The 22,554-nt window shown below is 43.6% G+C and overlaps 2 protein-coding genes, 1 long non-coding RNA gene and 1 pseudogene across 5 annotated transcripts in view; 2 read left to right on the top strand and 2 right to left on the bottom strand.

Moving 5' to 3' along the window:
- Positions 1-673: 673 nt before the first annotated feature.
- Positions 674-6,607, bottom strand: LOC120788636 (photoreceptor outer segment membrane glycoprotein 2-like). The gene is made up of 4 exons (XM_040124573.1): positions 6,487-6,607; positions 4,262-5,831; positions 2,294-2,540; positions 674-1,497 (listed from the first exon to the last, which is right to left on the bottom strand). Exons 2-4 carry the CDS (start codon positions 4,840-4,842, stop codon positions 1,243-1,245), a joined length of 1,083 nt encoding a protein of 360 aa, XP_039980507.1. The 5' UTR covers positions 4,843-5,831; positions 6,487-6,607; the 3' UTR covers positions 674-1,242.
- Positions 6,608-16,077: 9,470 nt separating this feature from the next.
- On the top strand, positions 16,078-17,795 carry LOC120788640 (annotated as a pseudogene).
- On the bottom strand, positions 17,164-22,122 carry LOC120788645. Of its 2 annotated transcripts, none has more exons than XR_005707272.1 (4): positions 21,936-22,122; positions 19,950-20,456; positions 19,200-19,299; positions 17,164-17,259 (listed from the first exon to the last, which is right to left on the bottom strand). It is a non-coding gene; the product is annotated as an uncharacterized LOC120788645 (long non-coding RNA). The 2 variants fall into 2 exon arrangements; XR_005707271.1 differs by having other exon boundaries at positions 19,954-20,456.
- cdc42bpb (CDC42 binding protein kinase beta (DMPK-like)) overlaps positions 21,397-22,554 on the top strand; it is a 48,724-nt gene continuing 47,566 nt past the window's right edge. Inside the window, exon 1 of one of the 2 annotated variants that reach the window (XM_040124512.1) lies at positions 21,397-22,174. In XM_040124512.1, the coding sequence (XP_039980446.1) occupies positions 22,006-22,174 (169 nt within the window). In that variant the 5' untranslated portion in view covers positions 21,397-22,005. The remainder of the gene's footprint in view (positions 22,175-22,554) is intronic. The other variant, XM_040124513.1, reaches the window with a different exon arrangement.

Below are 22,554 nucleotides of genomic sequence, written 5' to 3'. Positions count from 1 at the left end.
GACAGTTATTCTCTTCATGGTACACAATGGCATTTTCCTACCAACAACCTAAGAAATGGTAAAAGGTAAATTATTGCTTTCAGGGTTCACTGCTTGTCACTGGTACTGTACCAACCCTTATATTGTATTATACAATATAGCACCCGTCGCTGCAGATTTGTGCCTCACAGTTAAATACCAAACAGTCACAAATTTGTCTTCATGACATCTTAGGCTTTGTTCAGACTGCAGGCAAATCCGATTTGTCTCTCAAATCAGATCCTTAGGACAGACTGTATGCACTGTTATTTGCATGTGATCTCTTCGCAAATCCGATCACCGACTTATCTGCATGGGTTGCTGTAGTAACGATGTAGGCGTCGGTAACCACGTAGCTACCGTCACCCTAGATTTGACGCCGCCATTGTGTGTCGTGTTGCGAGCGTCCAGATTGACGATGTATCTTTAGAAATCCGTTTGGAATCGCATTTCAAACCAGCTCCAAATGTGGTTTGGATCCAACTTGCAAAAACCACATTCATGTGGTTTTTTGCTGTCCAGATTTTCTAAAATCAGTGTGGATACAATCTGGATATGTGGTTTGTCTGTGAGTAATGCACTCTCAAGTGCAAAAAGGTACTGATCACGTCACAAAATATCGAACAATCAAAAGACTGTGCTCAGGCAGGTTTTATTGTAAGTTTAAATATTAGTTCATTCGAAAGTTGTGTTGTACGCTGATGTTTTAAGCCAACCTTGTAAAAGTTGATCTGTGGTGTTGTCATTCCTCAGAATGGTGATGAAGAACAGAAAACACCATATCATTCAGCATTTTAAAAATAAAATGTACACTGTCTCACTGTCAGGTTCTCAGTAACAGTGTTCTGTAGAATTTAACCACCTGAGGGTTGAGGTACTCCTGTACTTTACTTACCCTACAGGTCAAAAACACAAACTCATAAGATCCATCTGAAGGCAGAAGTCGATGCTGACGTTGAGACCGCAGCAGCTGGACTTTTAACATTTTCCCTAACTTTACATCAGGACGGCACTGATCAAGCTTTTCTTTGGCTCCTCAGGATGAAAATTTATTTCTGAGGTCTGGGTGACCTCGGAGCAGTGCATCTTAGGGCCGGATGTGATTGCATGGCCTGAGTTAAGGACGCATCAAGAGAGCAGTAATTGAGGCCTTGGAGGTTTTGAACCCAAGGTGTTCCAGATCATCCTGGGGCTTCAGAGGTCAACGACTCCTCAGGCTGGATGCTAGCTGTTCATAGGATTCTGGACCTGCTGGGTTGGCACTTCCTGCTCAGCAGCGGCAGTAGGGACGTTGATATTCGGGTCATCGTCGATCTGGTAACACTTACCCAGGTTCTTAATGATATTAAAGTTGGAGCGGGCCGTTTCTGCCAAGCTGTTCTCCAGAATCCAACCGTCCGACTCTGAGTCCAGATCACCTAACCGAAGAACATTCTCCATGGCCGTCTGCAGGTAACGGACTCCAGTCAGAACCAACAACTGGTGGGAGATGAAAAACACAGTATCTTTAGTGTAGCATCGACTGCTGCATGTCAACAGAAATATTGTGTTTTGGTATAAGAGACAGCGCGTTAATGTTGTTCAAATGCATATTAGAAAACAGTAGTATAAAGTCTTCAATGTCTCCAGAAGGAGCTGTGTGAAGTCTGATACATGTCGTGAGGTGATGTCACCTGAGTCAGTGTGGGTCGGGTCTGAGGACTACAAGTCAGAAAAGTAAAAAAATCTGAGGGCATGCAGTTAAAATGGAAGTGAGCTTAGCAGACCTCTGTAGCCCCCCCCTCATCTACGCTGCAGGCCACAGACTCCAGAATAAGTTAGCACCAACTAGCATAACACACCTGAATCTCTGACCCTGACTCAGAGGTCCAGGTGTATTGTGGGTAATGTAGGCAGCAGGTTTAGACAAGGAAGAAGAATGCTTGGAATAAAAAAAGACGATATCTCTGGTTCTGCTCTGGCAACATAAGTCCTTTTTCTTTTAAACTTTGCACCATGAGTCTGGCACAGTTATAGGAATGAAATGACAAATCTGTGGGGGACTCGTAGGATCAAACAAAACTGGACCAAGAATGAAACTGTTGGAGTTGCTGTAAGGTTTAGGCTATTGTTTCTTTCTAGATGGAGCTAGGCTATCATGTTACCCCTGTATCCACCTTCTACCTCTGTACCGGACTCTCAGAGATGAAACTGACTCTGTTGTTGTACTTTCATCTAAATGGATCTTTAATCTGTGATCTGTGATGCCATTAGCCAAAGCCTACTGCTGCAGTACCTCAAACAGCCAGATGAGGAGCACAGTGAGGCCAATGGACTGCATGATACTGGTGTAGTGGTCCAGCAGGGCCTGGCGGCAGCCTCTCCTCCACAGGTTCAGCTGCTGGCTCTGTCGGTCGTAGTTAAAGTGGGCCGAGCTGTTGCTGACCTGCTGCTGGATGCAGGGCCGAGGGGAGAGGGTGCTGCAGCAGCTGAAGGGAACGCTGTCTATCAGGTACTTCCCCTCCACATTACTCCTCAGACGGCTGCCAGGGAGGAGCAGGAGGTGGGCTGTTAGGAACAGGAACTACTACCACTGCTACCAGTGTCACTACTACTACAGCCGTTACTGTTTGCAGAATTTTGCAGCTGTAAGATATTGCAAATCTTGACCTAGTGTGTTAAACTGTCACAGACTTTCATTTGAATTTGAAGACCCCATGCTGGGAAATATTTTTTCTAAGATGTAACGAACAACAAAGCGTTCATATGAAAACAAAGTATGAGGTGTAAGTGACAGAGGTGTGGTGGATGTTTCTGCAGTGTTCAAAAACTCCATATGTAGTCTCGATGCTGAAAACTCCTGCAGACACTTTATATAGAGTAACTTGAACCTGAGTTAAACCCTGTTGGTTGAGCCATGACCTCTAATCCCAGCAGCTACCAATCTTAACTGCAGTGGACCAGTGGCCTCAGTCTGAAAATACTCCATTTACAATATATAATGTAGTGCTGAATTCAATGCTTTTCTGGTGTATTTGTATTTATTTGATTTACAGTTAGAGTTTAGGATCCAATGTACCTGTCCTAAGACCTTTTGGGGTGAAAGAATGTTAGAGTAAGTTTTAAATTGTAGTAAAAGTAAAAACAGATTTGTAACCCCACATCTCCCCGCTAAAGTGTCCATGAGCCTGTACTGTGCTTCAACCCTGCTGGCTTCCACCACTAGGTAGATGGTATCCACTAGAATCCACCAAGGTCAACTACAGTCCAGCTGGATCCACTAGAGTCCTTTGTAGTCCAGTAGAGACCACTGACCACCACAACAGAATGTAACTGGACTCACTAGAATTCAAGCTTGTCTTCTGTCGAAGAGTACCTTATGTAGATTCAGGGAGATCCATTAGAATGTACCTTAAATCAAAAATACTTTAAGATGACCCAATAGAACCCAAAAGCACATCTGACTTCCACTGGAATTTATTAGTTCTTTTGGGTTCTGCAGTCCTAAAGACTCTATTGAGGTATACTGGAATCCACTATAATTCAATAACATCTATCATAATTTATAAAGGTGCCCTCACATTAAACAAGAAGTTAATTTTTGTTGCATTATTTGCTCGAACTTTACCACTGGAGGGTTTTTTACAGTCCCTTTTTAATTCACCACAAACAGTCAATCAACTGACAGTACCAACATTAGCCTTAGCTAGCTAACAACACTACAAACTGTATGTGTTTGTGTTGATGAATTCATTAAGTTGAGTCATACAGTTTGGGATTCGCCAGATTTGTCCACCCAGGATGAAATAATTTCAATTTGACATGTCGACTCAGTTTGCGTCACCTGGAATGACTCCACTTACTTTTAAATTTACTTACATCTTTCCACTGACTTTTAAGTTTTAAAATGAGAGGTTCAGTCTGAAGACACCTTTCAAGTCTAGTATGATCTTTCAGACATACTGCAGTCCGTTAAAATCCACTAGAATCTACTACAAAGCATGGAAATCCACTTAAATTCTGTTGGAATTCAATCCAGTCCAATAGAATCCAGTAGTTTCCACTAGGTTCCAAAGGAATTGCTTAACATCACTGTAGATCTTCTAGTATTAACCAGGATCTACTAGAATCTGATGGAACCTACTCCACAGAGAAGGAATCTGCAAGAATCCAGCAGGATTAACTGGAATCAACAAACATCCTCTCAAACCCAAAAGAGATTCAAAACACCTCAGGAAACCCCAGCAGGTCTGGCTCTACTTACTCTACCACCACGCTGCTGGTCATGTCCAGGTAACGGTTGCTGATCCACTGGACCTGGAACCAGTCACGGTAGCCAGTGTTCCCGCAGCAGTGCAACTGGATCTGCAGCAGGTCCAAAGTTCTCTTTAGGAAGCAGCGGCCCGGTGTGTCTGTGTCCTTGTAGTACCGCATGGCGTTCCGCAGGCCCAGGAACAGAGACTCCTCCAGCTGACTGCGGATGCTGTAGCACATCAGCGCCCCCGCCAGGACACAGGAGGTAAAGAAGAAGGTGCAAATGACATACGGCATCATCACCAGCTTCCAGCGCAGGAACTTGCTGGTGTCAGCACAGTCCAGGCAGATCTTCCCGCCCAGGAAGTTGATGCAGCAGGCCGCCAGGCCCGTGGTGATCAACATATGTGGCACATAGAGGATCCCCTGGTCTGACATCACTTCCTGCCATTTCTGAATCTCAATTTTGAGGAATAAGCCCAGGCCAAAGAGGATAGCTCCCGTGACTACAGAGATCCAGTTGAGCAGCCAGAGGACCTCGGCAAGCTTCTCTCTCTCCGCCTTGGTGAAGGTAACCTTACCGACTGCCATGTCGGTCCTATGGTTTTTATGTGTATCACGTCCAAGCGCTTGCAAACATGGTCAAAAAACTGGAGTGCCTTAAGGTGCAGTACCACTTACAACCACTAGGTGCTTTATAAAAAAACCTCTCCGGTGTCAAAGATGTTAAATTCTCTATAGAAATAAAAAGTCTAAATAGTTATTTTCTACATGACATGATCCCAGCAGCTAATTTATTTTTTACTGTGTCTGTTTGTGGTAATATTGGCGAATTATTGGTCAATTAATAAGATACCAACCCCCCCTAATTTCTGATTATCCCCTTAAATTTGTCTACTAGTTGCTTGTTCCAGCTCTTATAGCACTGAAGCTAAAGTGTGTTTGAGTGAAATATTCAAATCCAAGACTCCATGTTTTTTAAGGCTTCACATTTCCATCAGATGGAAATAGCTGTAGAGGATGAATAGCTGTCACATTTCCCCAAAAACTTGGCCTGACATATTTTGTTTCTTTGGAAACCTTGGGTTCTCTGCCAGAAATTCGACATTAACATGTAAAGTTGAAGGCACCAGAACATCTGTCGGGTTAAAAAAAGTTAGGGTCTGCTTCAGAGAATGTTTAGTGGTGTGTGAACCTTCAGTGGACGGTTCTTCCCAAATAGTCTAGTCCAATCAGGTTTCCCTTGCCTTTTGTCGGTTTCACCTTGCTGCTCATATTTGTGAGTTCCTGGCTGTAAAGGACAAATTGGCGCTGATATAAACCAGTGGGTGGCATTGTCAGTTGCTCATACAGTCGGTTGTCCTGTCAAGTCATAGTCCTCACATCCAGTCCACAGGGGTCTGAGAGGCTCAGAGGTCAGGGATCAGGGATCAGTGTGGGCCCTCTTCAAAGGAAATCTGGAGCAAAGAGGAAGGACAAGACTGGCAACTGCTCTCTTCAAAGCGTCATAAGGAGCTTAACGAGGTATTTTAGGTATTCCTGACTGCAGTCCACAACTCAGAGACACCACTGTGTCACCACTGCAAGGAAGAAGGTCAAAGTTTAACAAAACTGGTGCTGATAAACTGAAGATCATCATCATGCCATGTGTACAAGGGGCATTATAGTCCCCCAACAGCCAGAATCAGAGCCCAACCAGAATAAAAAGAATCATGTAACACCTCCATTAGAGTTAAATAGTTCCTTCTGAAAGAAATGTTCACCATGTTCAGTTTGCTCAGGATCTCAGAATCTGCAAAGTATCAAGTAAAATCTCTTCATTTCAGAAATGAAGCTGAACATGTTTCTGAGCATGCTCAGATTCTTGAGTTCAAAGATATCGTGATCAAACTATTGCTTTCATACTTAACCACAGTAAACCAATAGCAGAATCAAGCATTCACATATTACACATGTAATCATGACACCTTATCAAGTCTTTTAAAGAGCTCATGTTTACATGAGTCATTAATCAGATTCTTTAAAGGTAATTCAATAAAATATACAAACACTTACTGGAAATGGCAGCTTCAGAGGATTTTTAACTCATTTATTCTGTGAAATTAAGGATACCCTGACTGATATTTATTATTGTAAACTCAAACAAAATTAGGTGAAGGATGTGATGTCATGTCAGATCCGCTCATCCAACCAGCCTTTACTAAGATGAGGATAAAGCAACATTCAGAACTTTACCTTGCTGACTTAAAGATGTTTTACTCCAGCTGCTTGTCTGTATTCCCTCCGACCTCCAATCATCCTTGGGCAGGGTGAGTTCGGCCACAGTTTGAGCCAAAAAGCAAGTATTGACAATGAGAAGAAGAGTTTTCAGGTGCCTGTTCACTTGCTGCCCTGCGCTTGTAATCTCCTTAAAGCTGATCAGCCTTGTAATAAGCTGAGAATCCCCAACACCCCATTCACCAGCTGGACCATCAGCAAGAGGCTACACTAGATTGTATCCACTCATTTTACATCACACAGATCTATCTAACTTGGTAGAGTACAATAGGGTAGGGCAGGTTCGAATACATTAAAGGTAGATTAGCTAGGAGGGAGGTAGGGTAGAGTGGACTACAGCAGGTGAGAGCAGTCGAATGAGTAACTAGCAACCTAATGGAAACAGCAGGTGGCTTCTGACGTGAGGCAAGATGAACTCTTAAAATTAGGGACGAATAGAATAGGAAATTCAGTGAGTTTGTATAATGCTATGTTCCACAAATGAACAAGAAGCCATAACAAAATAAACTCAGATTTCCTCTTGGATTATAACCACTTTAAGATTAAAACTATATTCAATTTACCAATTTGCAGCCTATTGTTTTGTCTCCATCACTGTTGACTGGATTTGTGAGTTAGATAGCAACATGGAAAAGAAATTGTCAGTACAACAAGGTGAATTTGCCCCGAAGAGCCCCCAGACCCTGTCCAAATTAAAATAAATTGCTATGGACCAAGCTCTGAGGATGTCACCTTCCTGAATTGGGAAAATATGTCACCAGTGAGCTTAATCAAGCAATTATGCTTCCTCCAAAGTATATTTGCCAAAACTAAGTGGACATCTATAAATGGATTTTGTGGGTGACAGAGTCGGATTATTACTTTGACTTAATGTGTTTCAGAACAACGATGCTCTCTAAAAACAAGAGGAGGCTCCATAGATACTTTTTTCTTGGGGGACCCACAGCTGGGTTCAGGTCCAGGTCCAGATGTAGAAGAATCTGGTCTCTGCTGCTGCTGTGGGTTTCAGCCCAACCCATAGTATAATAATGATGGTTTAGTGATCTGAGTGCTGAGCTCTGACATGGAGAAGAGTCGTGGACAATTAGAGATCCTCAGCTCACTTCTGAGCTTTAGTCTGGCTTCAAAGACGACACTCTCAACAAAGCTCTCCTTCAAAGACAACAACATACACAATCTGGACAGGGAGGACAGGTGGTTTGAAAGAGGAGTGAAGAAGGCGATCTGTGTTAAAGTAGAGAAACCATCCCTCTAGAGAGGAGGAGGTTTACGACACCACTTATCCCCCACCTACAATGCTGCCTTTCATCCCTGCCCAGGAGATTTAGGAACCCGTCAGACTTGGCTTCAGGTGACTCCAAAAACTCCAACACCTCCAATACAACAGCCCCGAGCACTAATGAACCAAGTGACATCAATGGCCTTCATAACGACCCAACAGAGGTTAAATACCTGGGACTCCCCACCAGTCAGTCAGAACTGAAGAAGCCTCTTGGATGAGGTTGAACGTCTTCAAGATCTACAACCAGGTCCAGTTGCCCTCGATTCAACTCCTCTTGAAATACCACACAGACTGCTTTTAGAGGGAGGGACTCCCTCCTCTCTGTCCTCACACTGGTTCATAGCAGAGCCTCTCCCTGGTGGGAGAGCTGCACTCGGTCTTCACAACAAGGTTTTCATCACGGGACCAGTATATTCAGGACTGAGGAAACATTTTTTGAGGCCCAACACACATTTGTTGTCATTTCAAAATTTGTTTTAGTATGCTCACAAATTATCGTCATTTCTATCCCCAAACTTGGAATATGCATTCCAGAATGTATTTACAATACTTGTTCTAACTACAAAAGTAGTTTTCATCCCAGTGTTGTAAGGTCTCTCCAAAATATAATGTTTATGCTAAAAAGTGTCCTTAAAATAAAATGTTCAGTATCCCAAATTTTGATGAAGCTACTATAACATTTATTTGTTGTCATAATTCCATAATAAGTCAACTCCAAGACATATCTTCATGTTCATGTGCAGAGGAAACATCTGGAGAGAAGAAGCTGCTGGTTCTCCCTCGTCAGTCCCGGTGTCTGTGTGCGTTTGATCTGAGGACGTGTCACTTCCTCGTAACTTCAGCATCCAAGAGTGACGTCAAAACCAGTCCAGGCTGTGGCACAAACCCAGTCAGTGTCAGAGAAATCACACATCAGAGGGTGTAGCTCTACTGTCTGTCCACTAGGTGGACCTAACTGAACATCCAATGAGCTGAAGATCAGCTCAGCACAGAAGGACGTAACGGAGGAGCAGCAGTTTGGATCACGCAAGGGTTTTTCAGTAACACTGAGCATCAGGCTTTAAAACTAGGCCATCTACATACAAAATATTAAATCATCTGTCATGGAAAGAAACCATCGTCTACAGCATATAAAAGCAAAGTAGAAACAAAGTGACATCTCTGACATCTGACATCGCTGCTCACTGGTCCATGAAACATTTTCATACATTGTATGTGAGGACAATGTGTTTGAGGATGATAAACTGGTTCAATTCAACCAAATGAACAGGATGAGGATTAATGAGGATAGTTTCTCTGTGAAGGTAGTGTGTGTGTGTGTGTGTGTGTGTGTGTGTGTGAGGAACTGTGCGTTTAAAGGCGGCATGCGTTTTGGACAGTGTTTATGAGGACAGTGTGTGTGTAAAGACAATGGGCTTTATTTTCATGGCAGTTCAATGACCAGCACATGCAGTACGGAGGAGCGAAAGTGGGGGGGGGGACTGAGTAACCATCATCAGAGTAGATCTGACTCCAGGGCTGATGGTTTCCTCCAAACCTGCAGACAGCTGTTTCCTTTCTTTCTGATTCCTCTGTAACTCTCTGATATAGAGACCAGTCCTCTTAAGCATCAAATTAAAGTCCGTGGACCTGTAGGTCGGATTACCAAAAGAACCACAAACAACTTTCTTTATTCACGAGGAAGATTTTTCCCTGTGTGATCTGTACCGTGGAAAATATATTCTGAGAGAGGAGGAGAGTCTGAGTCGTTCACTAATAATCGCATTTTACTCAGAAACTGGACAGTTTGATATGTTATATATTTATTTAATTTCCACTTTCCCCAAAACATATGGGTTGATAAATCATTTCTACAAATCACAAGACGTTCTAATTATTAAATCCTGAGTTTACAAAATGAATATCAAAACATTTTGACTCAAATAATCAGTCAGTTAAAAGCACCAGTGGTTCCACTGGTCTGAGCACAGTATAAACACAGAATAATGAAGCTTTTTAATACATGTGCTGTTTCACAAACACGTGATGTTTGTCAGAATGTTTTTATGTGAAACCTGCAGAGAACGAAAAACCACTGCTGTGATGCAGCTGGTAACTGTGCCCCTTCTTTTTATGGGGACAGTGCATGTACAGTTGTGCATGTTAAACAGAGCTGGATGCTGCTCATTGGATCCTGACAGTAACAGCAGCGGAGTGAACGCGGACAAAACTAATAATTATAGAGACTGAAAATCATTTTACAAAAGTCTTAAAATGTTTATCATCGAAGTGATGAAATCTGAAAAATGAATGTTTAGTGCCTGAGAAAGATCTGCTTCCCAGTGCAGAGTGTGTGATGGTGAATAGAGTCAACTTTGATTTCAGCAGCTGACCTGCAGTCAGCGGTGTTCCTGTCCACAAGAGAGACTCAGACCCACAGAGGACGCAGAGACACTGAACCAGACCAGATCCAGAACCAGGGATAAAGAGGTTCAGTGAATGCGGTGCTGAAGGTGTGGAGGTGGATCGGTGTGTCAGAAGAGACTCTGTAGAGGGACAGAGCGCCAGCAGGACAGTCCACATACAGGAAGAGGAGGAGGAGGATGAGGATGAGGAGGAGGAGGAGGGGATGGATGTTTCTCTGTCACTGAACCAGACAGAGTAACCATGACCATCAGAGCACATCAGACTCCAGGACGGATCGTTCCTTCCAAACAAACAGTCCTCGCTGTCTCCTCTCCTTCTGAATCCTCTGTATCAACCCCTCCACTCCACTCCACCTCCCAGTAACGGCGACCAGACAGACCAGTTCTACCCAGCAGCTGAGACCAGTAGATATCAAATCTGCGTGGATGATCAGGATATGACTGATCCTCCATCCCCACCGTCACCGTCCTGTTGTTGTCAGACAGTTTGAGGAATCTGTTTGCTGGACCCAGCAAAAGGATCCCATCCCCCATCTGAGAGAGCTGGACCCAGCTCTCTCAGATGGGACGGGTTAGAGCTCAGAGCTGAGACCAGAGAAGCACAGTCTTCCTTTGTGACCAGACAGCCTGACAACCTGGAGTTAGGGAAATATGATAACTCAGTGTTTTAGAAAATCATGTCAGCAGGAAAAATCCTGCAGATGTTGAATATCTTCACTAACAAGACAGTAAAGCAGCTAAAACCAGATTTAAAAGATCCGCTGTCTAACAAACAGCTGTATCCTGACCTGAGAGTTTCCACTTTACAGTGTGGACTCTCCAGTCCAGCAGACCGGTGCTTCACTCCTGAGTCTCCTGGATGATTGTAACGGTGATCCAGCAGAAGACTGGGATGTGGCACATGATGTGGAGGCTTCGTGATGTCTTGATGTGGGAGATGATCCTGCTGGCCTGCTCCTCATCTCTGAATCTCTTCCTGAAGTACTCCTCCTTCTGTGGGTCAGTGAACCCCCTGACCTCTGTCACCATGTCGACACACTCGGGAGGGATCTGATTGGCTGCAGCCGGTCGTGTGGTTATCCAGAGGCGAGCAGAGGGAAGCCGATTCCCCCTGATGAGGTTCGTTAGCAGCACGTCCACTGAGGTGGACTCTAACCCTAAAGGTCTGTAAATGCACATAATATCCATCTAAATTAACTATCTTTTTCTTTTCTCAAAACAAAAAGCATTTTTGTAATTGGTTTCTTTTGTTTTGCTCATTCCTCTTTCGCCTGAGTGACTGTAACCTCTCAGAGACCAGCTGTGAAGCTCTGGCCTCAGTTGTCAGCTTCCAGTCCTCTTAGGTTGAGAGAGCTGGACCTGAGTAACAAAGACATGCAGGATTCGTGGGTGAGGCTGCTCTCTGCTGGACTAGAGAAATGGCACTGCAGACTGGAAACTCACAGCTCAGGATGCATCCTTTTTCTTCCTCGTCTCTAACCTTTCTCCTCCCGTCGCTGTCTGCAGGAATTTCTGCCTCTGGTATTGTAGAGTCTGGATCAGCGACTGCAAACCACCAACTGCCCCCATGATCCTGCTCAACACCCCCTGCTTCAATTATTATGATTATCATTACTAATATTATATTTAGTTTTATTATTAATCTCATTATTGTTATACACAGTTATGTTGTACCTGTACTGTGCTATGCCCCCCCCTCTCTCTCTCTCTCTCTCTGTCTCTCTCAACCCAGCCGGCCGCCCCCCCCACCATGAGTCGGGTTCTGTTCAAGGTTTCTACCTGTTAAAGGGAGCTTTTCCTCGCTGCTGTCACCCAGTTCCTGCTCAAGGGGGAATGTTGGGTCTCTGTAAACACAACTATAAAGAGTCCTGTACTAGACCTGCTCTATATGAAAAGTGCCCGAGATAACCTCTCTTATGATTTGGCGCTGTATAGAAATAAAATTATCCTGAGGTTTTTTATTAATTTTCAAGATCTTGCTTAAACTGTGGTAGTAACTTTGTACTGAAGATGTTTTGCAGACTCAGGAAAATGTTATCAGTATAGTGTTTTTGTTTAGAACAGAGAAACGCGACTTGTTCAAATAAAATGCCGATTGGTTACAGTTCCTCAAGTATTTTCATCTGGACTCAAACTAATTGTGACCTAAAGAGAATAATCCACACGACTAATAAAATAAACCACGGGTGTGGATTGAAACATAATCAACTAATAAATAAAGAGCTTTTTCTCCAGGCTTACCACAAAACTCCAGTGTAATGGTAGCATTAAAGTAACCAGTTACATTTGCTCTTATTACCATAACAGAGAAATGTTTTTCCTTCTGTTACAGAGCAAAAACAAAAGTCACGTGAAAAGTCCTGATAAACTCTGAGAATGCAACAAAACAAAAGTTATAAATCAGCAGCTGCAGCAGAGAAGAAGCTGCCGGTGAGTCTGCAGCTGCTGGAGGGCAGAGACATACATGTTCTAAATGTGTATGTATACCACACCGAGTCAGTTCAGTTAACGATAACGCCATTTTTGATTATGTTTACAGTTATCATAATTTCAGTTCTGCAAAGGAAAAAAAAAGTTGCATGCACTGTAATTAATAACTGATTTAATGCACCGTCTGGCAAACACAGTAAGTGACCCAAATCAAACACACCTACAATATTGCACAGCAACAGGTGCATGCTGGGTCTGGCTAACATCCTCATGGTGGATCCTGCAGTGGTGACTTCTACATCCATTTAGGAACTTTTATCTTTAGTGAGCTGTATTCAACCTTCCTGTTGCTTTTGGCATCTTTCACAGTTGTGATGAGTTGTGAATGAATGAGCAAATAAGTTGAACGTAGAGCAGAGCCAATGCATTGCAGAGCAACGTAGTGTTGCGTCTATGTGTGTACACGATGTGCATAAACTGTGCGCTGTCTTTTTGCTCTAATAATTGTGTTTGTCGGCTGCAGCTGCTGCAGAGCTCTGGTCTTCGTTATCTTTGCGATCTGATGATAGAACCGCGACATCAGTCATTGGTAATGGACCGGAGATGTTTAGTTCCCAGTACACTTATGAACTACCTTATGCTCGAACATGGTGTTTGTTATGGACAATCCGTGACCTGGGGCCTGCACCATGAAGAGATGTTATTGGGTTATGCAGTTGTCTTTGGGCTTAAGTCTGCTTTTTCAGAGTCCAGTAGCTGGCTAACTTTTACTGGGATCGATTGCTATGGTAACTTGAGCTGCAGGGAGCAGGTAAACTTTGATGATGACTCTGCTGAGAGAGCTAATCACCCTGAATAAACACACAGGAACATTCAATTTTAGTTAAACCAACGATATGAAATAGCACATTAGAAGGAGGTTTGGGTGGTGGAGGAGCCGCAGCAGCAAATGTTGGTTGACAGGAATCTAATCAGCAGAGTAACAGTGATGGTGTCAGGTTGTCATGTCTGTGCTTTATACCTGCATCAATATGATCAGATGTTGCTGGTCACAGAGCTGTTAATGGGCCAATTATTGTGAAAAAATATTAGGAACAGCTGAAACCAGTCGACTTATACAAACACAACTTCTGTGCTGCGCCCAAACCGACACGATGCTCCATTAGTGTCAGTGACAGTTACAGTCTTCTACAGTTGCGAGCATCTAATGCTGATTTTTGAACTGGACTAATGTGAAATTTTACCATGGAACTAGTTGTAATTAAGAGAGTTTACACTCACAGTAAGGCCCAGTTAGTGTGTGTGTGTGTGTGTGTGTGTGTGTGTGTGTGTGTGTGTGTGTGTGTGTGTGTGTGTGTGTGTGTGTGTGTGTGTGTGTTTAGTCTGTCAGGATGTCTGGTAACACAGGGAGGTGCTTCCGACGCGTCCCATCTGAGAGAGCTGGACCTGAGCTACAATCATCCAGGAGACTCAGGAGTGAAGCTGCTGTCTGCTGGACTGGAGGATCCACACTGGAGACTGGACACTCTCACGTATGGACAGATGGACAGACAGCAGACTGGACGCTCCCAGGTGTGGACAGATGGACACACAGCAGACTGGACGCTCCCAGGTGTGGACAGATGGACAGACAGCAGACTGGACACTCTCACGTATGGACAGATGGACACACAGTAGACTGGACGCTCCCAGGTGTGGACAGATGGACAGACAGCAGACTGGATGCCCCCAGGTGTGGACAGATGGACAGACAGCAGACTGGACGCTCCCAGGTGTGGACAGATGGACACACAGTAGACTGGACGCTCCCAGGTGTGGACAGATGGACAGACAACAGACTGGATGCCCCCAGGTGTGGACAGATGGACAGACAGCAGACTGGACGCTCCCAGGTGTGGACAGATGGACACGGACAGATGGACAGACAGCAGACTGGACGCTCCCAGGTGTGGACAGATGGACACTCAGCAGACTGGACGTTCCCAGGTTTGGACAGATGGACAGACAACCGAAGCTCTCACACTGTTTCTCTGTCTCTCTTGCTAACTGAGGAACTCTGCTTCATGTTAATGGTGGATATGAGTTGAAGGTGTATGGGGCTGATTCGGATTTTGTGTCTTCCTCCAGATGGACCATGGTGGACTGCAGAAACTGAGACCTGGTCTGCGGAAGTGTGAGTGTGTTTTCAGTTTGATTCATGAGAACACAGCCACAAGTGTTACACTAGATTTTCCCATTTTCTTGATTGAAGTACAAAGATGAATTTCTCCAGAGGAGGATTTAGTTTTTTTTTTTTTTTTTTGTCTGTGTGGCTGGAAAGATGTCAAAATTCAATCAATCAATTTAAAATCCACAAACACAACAACCTGAACACAGTGATCCAACAAAACAAATAAATACATTATATTAACAGAGGAGCCAACAGAAAGCTAACGTTGTTTCTTCTGGTATTTCCACTGTCAGTGATTTTATGGAGGGTTTTGTTGCCTTCAGGTGCTGCTCATAAGCTCGTACTACATGTTAGACCGATATAAGTTGTGTTCAAGTAGCCTTAAATTTTCTTCTCTGGATGTGTTTAATAAATCATTGTTCAAAAATCTACGAGTCATAAACTCAACAGGCCATAATTAATGTTAGAAAGTTGTTGAGAAGTTGAGTAAAGTGAGCTGGGGTGGATTTCCTCCCTGAATGGCAGACCTGGGATCAGTTGTACCATGCATACTCCGTTTTGCAAACATAAACTGGTATTTCTATAAAACAGAATGTGCACGTCACAGACTTTAGACCAGCATACACATGGGTTTCTAGGGCCAGCTGCAGGTGATAAGGTGGAAATGGAAAATAGGCTGAGAGAGGGAATCTTAATCATAAAACATTGTTTGTTGATGTTGTTCACAATTTCACTGGTTGTGTGTTTTTTCAGTCTCCACAGCAATCTGTAAATCACCAGTCACAGGCGAATTTATGAGTTTAATAACTTTAGTTTGGATAATTTTATCATTCTTATTTCCATTAGAGTCACCATTTTATTTCCCCGCGTATGTTCTTTTCATTATTTAATTTTTGTGGAGCACCTTGTAAAGTCCGTTTCCATAACAGCGAAATAAACTAAATCATTGATCATCTTTCTGATCCTTAATAATGATGACTGAGATATGATATTTTACAGGTACATGTGATGAATCCATTAAACACACGCTATAAATAGCCACAGCCATGCTCAGTGGTTGTATGTAATGACAGCTGAACTTTGCGGATGTGGCACAAAGGGTAAAACTAAACTGTTTTTTGCCGTTCTTTTCACAGACAGGTTTGAAGGCTGCTTAAGCAGACACAAATATTGATATGCAAACAAATGATTAAGGGTGTGTCAACATCCATTTCTATCTAACTGTGGGAGTGGAAATGAGGCTTCTTTTTGTGCGTCCACTTCTACAATGATTGAGATTCACAAAACAGAACCACGTGAGCTCTCAGTGTTATAATTCTAAAGAAAAGAATGTGTTTGCATATTTCTGTCTTTTGGCACGCAGACTTTTAGCATCTGAACTCTGTTCAATGAAAACCACCTTAAAGCCAAGCGGTGGACCTGCAGCCCTCTGACTGGATAATTATTAACACTGAGTTCAGCTTTTTGGAGCTTTTGGGCCAAAAATCCAGACTGTTGTGAAACTTTTTTGTAGCAGATGACAGTTTGAGATTTGATGTTCAAAAGTGTGAACTTACTGCTAAATGTGAGCTCTCTGGTGGAGGTAATAACCGTTTTAGAAAGCAGATGGTTCAGAGCTTCTTTGTGTTGCAGTGGAAGATGATGTGCCAGTTTTATTAGTGAGACTTTATTCATTTCTTGTGTTTATTGACTTGATTCTCCATAAGCCATCGTTCTTGGGTCAGCACAAGAAAAAAAGCAGAATATTGCTGATGAGTTGAATATGAAAAGTAAGTTTGAATCATTTTCTTTCAATAATTGTCAGTAAAGTTGTTGATAAATCAACAGATGATAAACTGCAGCTGTATTGTGTCCTGTTCTCTCCGTCAGATGCCTGTGAACTGGAACTGGACCCAAACACAACTAACAGATTCCTCAAACTGTCTGACAACAACAGGACGGTGACGGTGGGGACGGAGGATCAGTCATATCCTGATCATCCACGCAGATTTGATATCTACTGGTCTCAGCTGCTGGGTAGAACTGGTCTGTCTGGTCGCCGTTACTGGGAGGTGGAGTGGAGTGGAGGGGTTGATACAGAGGATTCAGAAGGAGAGGAGACAGCGAGGACTGTTTGTTTGGAAGGAACGATCCGTCCTGGAGTCTGATGTGCTCTGATGGTCATGGTTACTGTCTGGTTCAGTGACAGAGAAACATCCATCCCCTCCTCCTCCTCCTCATCCTCATCCTCCTCCTCCTCTTCCTGTATGTGGACTGTCCTGCTGGCGCTCTGTCCCTCTACAGAGTCTCTTCTGACACACCGATCCACCTCCACACCTTCAGCACCGCATTCACTGAACCTCTTTATCCCTGGTTCTGGATCTGGTCTGGTTCAGTGTCTCTGCGTCCTCTGTGGGTCTGAGTCTCTCTTGTGGACAGGAACACCGCTGACTGCAGGTCAGCTGCTGAAATCAAAGTTGACTCTATTCACCATCACACACTCTGCACTGGGAAGCAGATCTTTCTCAGACACTAAACATTCATTTTTCAGATTTCATCACTTCGATGATAAACATTTTAAGACTTTTGTAAAATGATTTTCAGTCTCTATAATTATTAGTTTTGTCCGCGTTCACTCCGCTGCTGTTACTGTCAGGATCCAATGAGCAGCATCCAGCTCTGTTTAACATGCACAACTGTACATGCACTGTCCCCATGAAAAGAAGGGGCACAGTTACCAGCTGCATCACAGCGGTGGTTTTTCGTTCTCTGCAGGTTTCACATAAAAACAGTCTGACAAACATCACGTGTTTGTGAAACAGCACATGTATTAAAAAGCTTCATTATTCTGTGTTTATACTGTGCTCAGACCAGTGGAACCACTGGTGCTCTTAACTGACTGATTATTTGAGTCAAAATGTTTTGATATTCATTTTGTAAACTCAGGATTTAATAATTAGAACGTCTTGTGATTTGTAGAAATGATTTATCAACCCATATGTTTTGGGGAAAGTGGAAATTAAATAAATATATAACATATCAAACTGTCCAGTTTCTGAGTAAAATGTGATTATTAGTGAACGACTCAGACTCTCCTCCTCTCTCAGAATATATTTTCCACGGTACAGATCACACAGGGAAAAATCTTCCTCGTGAATAAAGAAAGTTGTTTGTGGTTCTTTTGGTAATCCGACCTACAGGTCCACGGACTTTAATTTGATGCTGAATCTGAAAAACCAAACAGGGAGGAAGGTTCTGCACTAGCAGTGACCAGCACGAAGAAGTCGAGGGCATTGAATGATTATCGCCCTGCGTCCGTCACATCGCTTGTTATGAAATCATTTGAACGTATTGTTAAATCTGAATTTTTACACCAATGCATGGCATGTTGGAGCCTTTCCAGTTTGCCTACAGGGAGAGGAGAGGAGAGGACGACACCACAACCACTCTGTTAAATCTTGTACTGAGGCATTGTATTCGGCACCTGTTCTTGCATAGAGGCTCTTGGGCACAACATGGATTTCAGTACAGTATGTTGGCTCACTGACCTATTTACAAACAGATCTCAGTGGGTCCAGATTAATGGAATCCTGTCCAGTAGATGTTCCTCTTCCACTGGACCCCCCCAGGGCTGCGCGCTCTCACCACCTTTATTTGCTTTATATACAAATGAGTGTGAGAGGGAGGTATTCCAATGACTCTGAGATCCTGAGCCTTCTGCAGGGTGTGAAGCAGGATCATGGCCCAGTCCTTGATGAATTTTTTAACTGGTGTGACCAGTCTTTCCTTCAAATAAGTGTGGCTTAGACCAAAGAGATGCTCCTTGGTTTTCAGAGGAGCCCCCCCCCCCTGCACCATGTGCGATTAAAGGTGAACCAGTGGCAGCAGTGCAGCAATATATGGATGTAAAAACGCACATCAATGGTTGTTCTCTTTAGGGATGTTTTAATCTGGACATGAGCATGATGAAAAGATTTTGTTCTTCGTTTATTGAGTCTGTCCTTTCCTTTTCTCTGATTTGCTGGTTTGGCATTCTTCCATCAGGGTGGGGCTTCAGTCTCCCCAAAGGTGGCACTAAGGGGTACAGATTGTCCTGGATGTCGTGTGCTGTGTATGATGTCGTGTATGTGCTTGTTGGACGAGTGCGAGGCTGTGGCCATGGAGTCAACACTGGGGGACCGAATCTGCCGGGGGGTCTGGGGGTTCCCCCCAGGAAAAATGCAAAATTTGAAAACTAATTTCCTGCCATTCTAAAATATGTAAAAATTCACCCACACGCAGGATGAACTTTTTAATTTATTTTTACAGTAGGGTCTAATAGTGTATTATAATTAGTGACTGGAAAGGATGTTGATGCACATGGAGGCCAACAGTAGACCGTTGTGATGTCATTATTGGGTCTTACCCATCAGTATTTGCTCCTCTTCTCGCTCACCTCCACGTCACCTGCCCTGTCGGCTTCCTGGTGCCGCCTCTCTCCCTCTCTCTGTTTACTCTGAGTGAACCTGAAAGAAATATTATCAGTAAACGAGTGGTGTTTCTTTCCGTGACGTTCAGGAACTGATCATGAACCATTTCTGATCTGAATGGAGGGGAGATAATTATATCAAGAAACGTCGACTCATCTCATGTTCTACTGTCTCCTTCTATCATCTGACTGGTCCTCATTTGCTCACCACTCTCAACTTACTTTTCTTCTTCTCTGAGGCTGGACTACTGTCTGTAAAGCAAATTGCCCCTCGGGGACATTAAAGTTTTTTGAATCTTGAATCACATATAAACATTGGGAGTGATCCACTTGAGCCCACTGAATCTGTTGTTAGTCTACTTGGGTATAAAACCCTGCAGTGATGATGTGATGTGGTTTCAGATGAGTCCATCAGCTGCAGGTTTCTAATAAAGGACTGTGTCTGTCTGGTAACAGACTTTTTGTTTCTCTTCTATAATTAAGAGGTTCTCGTAATACATCTTACATATTCACAAACTATTTACATGACAGATTTCGTGCGTACATATTTACAGTGCTTTACAGAAACAAACATTTGCCGTCCAATGTAAACAATACCCTCACCAAGCAGTGGACACAAAAACGGACGAAACGAAACAGAAGTGAAACAAACGTTAAGTGAAATAAATCAAAGTGAAGTAGACTAACAGACTTCAGAGTAGGATGGTCTGGCGTGTCCTCGCTCGTGGCTCCTCAGAGATCCCTCCTTGCTCCTTGCTCCTCCATCTTCGCTCCCTGCAGCAGAAATAAGAGGTTTGGGACGGCCTTCAAGATGGAGGACTGGAACCAGGAGCAAGGAACCAAATGGGACGAACAAAAACCTTCCTCCTCCTCTTCAGGTTTCACTTGGATTCTTCTGCAGGAAGTGACCTTCCACAATAAGACTCGGACACAGTGTATAAACCGTCTCTAAAATAAAAAACTGTGTAGGAGGAAAAACTTTTGAGAACTGAAACAAATCAGTAAACAAAGTCTATGACGACGTCACGCCGATGACGTCAGAGTGCCAGCTCCTGTCAATCGTGCCTTGACGTCATGTACCCGGAGCGTTTCCGGTGCAGGAAGGCAGGGCCTCCGTGTTCCTCAGGGAGAGACAGACAGGTGAGTCATCGGCGCAGAGCAGCAGGTACCCACTTCCGGGAACGGGAGGTCCTCCTTCAAAATAAAAGCAGGGAGCGGGTTCGTTATTAACAGAAGCGACATCTTCATTACTTATCAACATTCTTTATTCTAGATTATATTCTTATCGGTCTTTACCGTCTGATGGCATTTGATGTTTTAGATCGACGTTACAATTTCTCTAAAATGATTGAAATATTTTTCATACAGTTTGATGTAAAGCATCAATACTATTTATTGTACAAATAAAGTTTATTATTATTCATACTAAAGTGATCAGAGGACGTGTCTGTATTCACGCGAGATATAAACAGACCCTCTCTGACATGTTTTCATGACGTCAGCTGTCAGAAAGCTGTCAACCGGATATTTGAAATTCATGAATATTATAATTTTGTGTTTTAAGTTTCAGGAGCAGCCAAAAAGTCCGAGTGGATTATTGGAAAGATTATTCAAAATTTCACAGTGTTCTTTGTTTATATTTTATTCTGCATGTCTTAAGGGCATGTGAAGTTGATATTTTAACTGTTTTTTAACACAAAGCTTTTTTTTTTTACCAGAAATCTCCCTTTTGTCCGATCTTTTAGTCTCGGTTGAATAACAGACAAATAACAAAAGAATGACTAGGATTGCAATTTTTATTTTGGATTATTTTCATTATCAAACCATCTGATGATTATTTTCTTGATTAAATGATCAATTGTTTGAACTTTGAAATTTCATAAAATTTTTCATTATCAAACCATCTGATGATTATTTTCTTGATTAAATGATCAATTGTTTGAACTTTGAAATTTCATAAAACAGAAAAAATCATGTCGCAATTTCCCAAAGCCCAAGTTTTTTTTAAAAATATTTTTTTAATACATATTATCTTGTTTTGTATGATCGACAGTCCAAACGTAAGGATATTCAGTTTACTGTGATAATCCTCACAGTAATTGAGGAGACGCTGGATGAGTTTGTGATGTATTTTATTGTGGAACTCTCCCGGACAGGAAGGGTTTTGGTGTCTCCAGCTTGCTCTGGATGATCCGATCTGGATTCAGCCATATTCCCACTGACCAGCCACACCGGCAGCCCGTCTCAAACCACCGAAAAAAACCCTCTAATCTTCCCACACGCTCTCTTACGGTGCTAACGGACATTTTGATTGACGCCGAACCTGTCCCGGAGCTCCCGGACATGTCACCGACCTGATACACAAACCCGCGGATATGGAGCAGCGGCGGCCAACCTCAGAGTCGACGGTCTGACCAACATCCCGACCTCCGAGAGGAAAGTCCAGATTTACCGGGATTAAAGCCGATGTGGTGGACGGACGGACACGGGCCCGTAGGCTAAACGGCTCACAACACGACGCAACGACGGTAACCGGCGTAGACGCACCGACACACCGACACCCAGCCTGCTCAAAATGTCGGGAATGTTTTCCCGTAGCTAACGAGCTAGCTGCGGCTAGCAGGCTGCGCTCGACACGACTCGGCAGGAAGCGGAGCCTCGTTGGCGGCTTACACTCGGACTGTGTGGCGGGGGTTGTTGTCGGACTATAAGTGGGAGCGGCGGGTGTTCGTCCCGGGTCAGAATGTCGGCTCAGGTCCGTCTGAAGCGGCTGGAGGAGCTTCTGCTGGAGCAGAAGGCGGCGGGATGTCTGAGCGTGGAGACGCTGCTCGACCTGCTGCTCTGCCTCTACACCGAGTGCTCCAACTCCCCGCTGAAGAGGGAGAAGCACATCACCGACTTCCTGGAGTGGGGTAAGATTTCAAACCCGGTCCTGGACCTTCTTTTGATCTGTCAAACTCACTACAGAAGTTCCTGGGACCCTTTGGGGGGGGGGGGGGTCTGTGAGGGGCACCAGAGAGATTCAAGGCACCTTTATAGGTTCCTGGAAATTTCAGGAATGTGTAAGTGTAGGTCTGAAAGACCTTGAAATATGTCCCAGCAGGTTCCAGTGGGGTTCAGGGATCATTGAAATTTCATGAAGAGGGGCTCAAATAAACCTTGAGGGATTCTAGGGGGCATCAGTGGTCGAAGAGAGGTTCTTGGAAGGTCCAGGGACCTATGAATAACCATGAAATAGGGTTCCAGGAGGTTCCAATGAAGGTTGGCAGTTCCTGTTGGGGTTCTAACAAAT

This window comes from Xiphias gladius, chromosome 4, assembly GCF_016859285.1.
Source record: "Xiphias gladius isolate SHS-SW01 ecotype Sanya breed wild chromosome 4, ASM1685928v1, whole genome shotgun sequence".
Classification (NCBI taxonomy): Eukaryota; Metazoa; Chordata; class Actinopteri; order Istiophoriformes; family Xiphiidae; genus Xiphias; species Xiphias gladius.
This window is presented reverse-complemented; position numbering and strand designations above follow the sequence as displayed.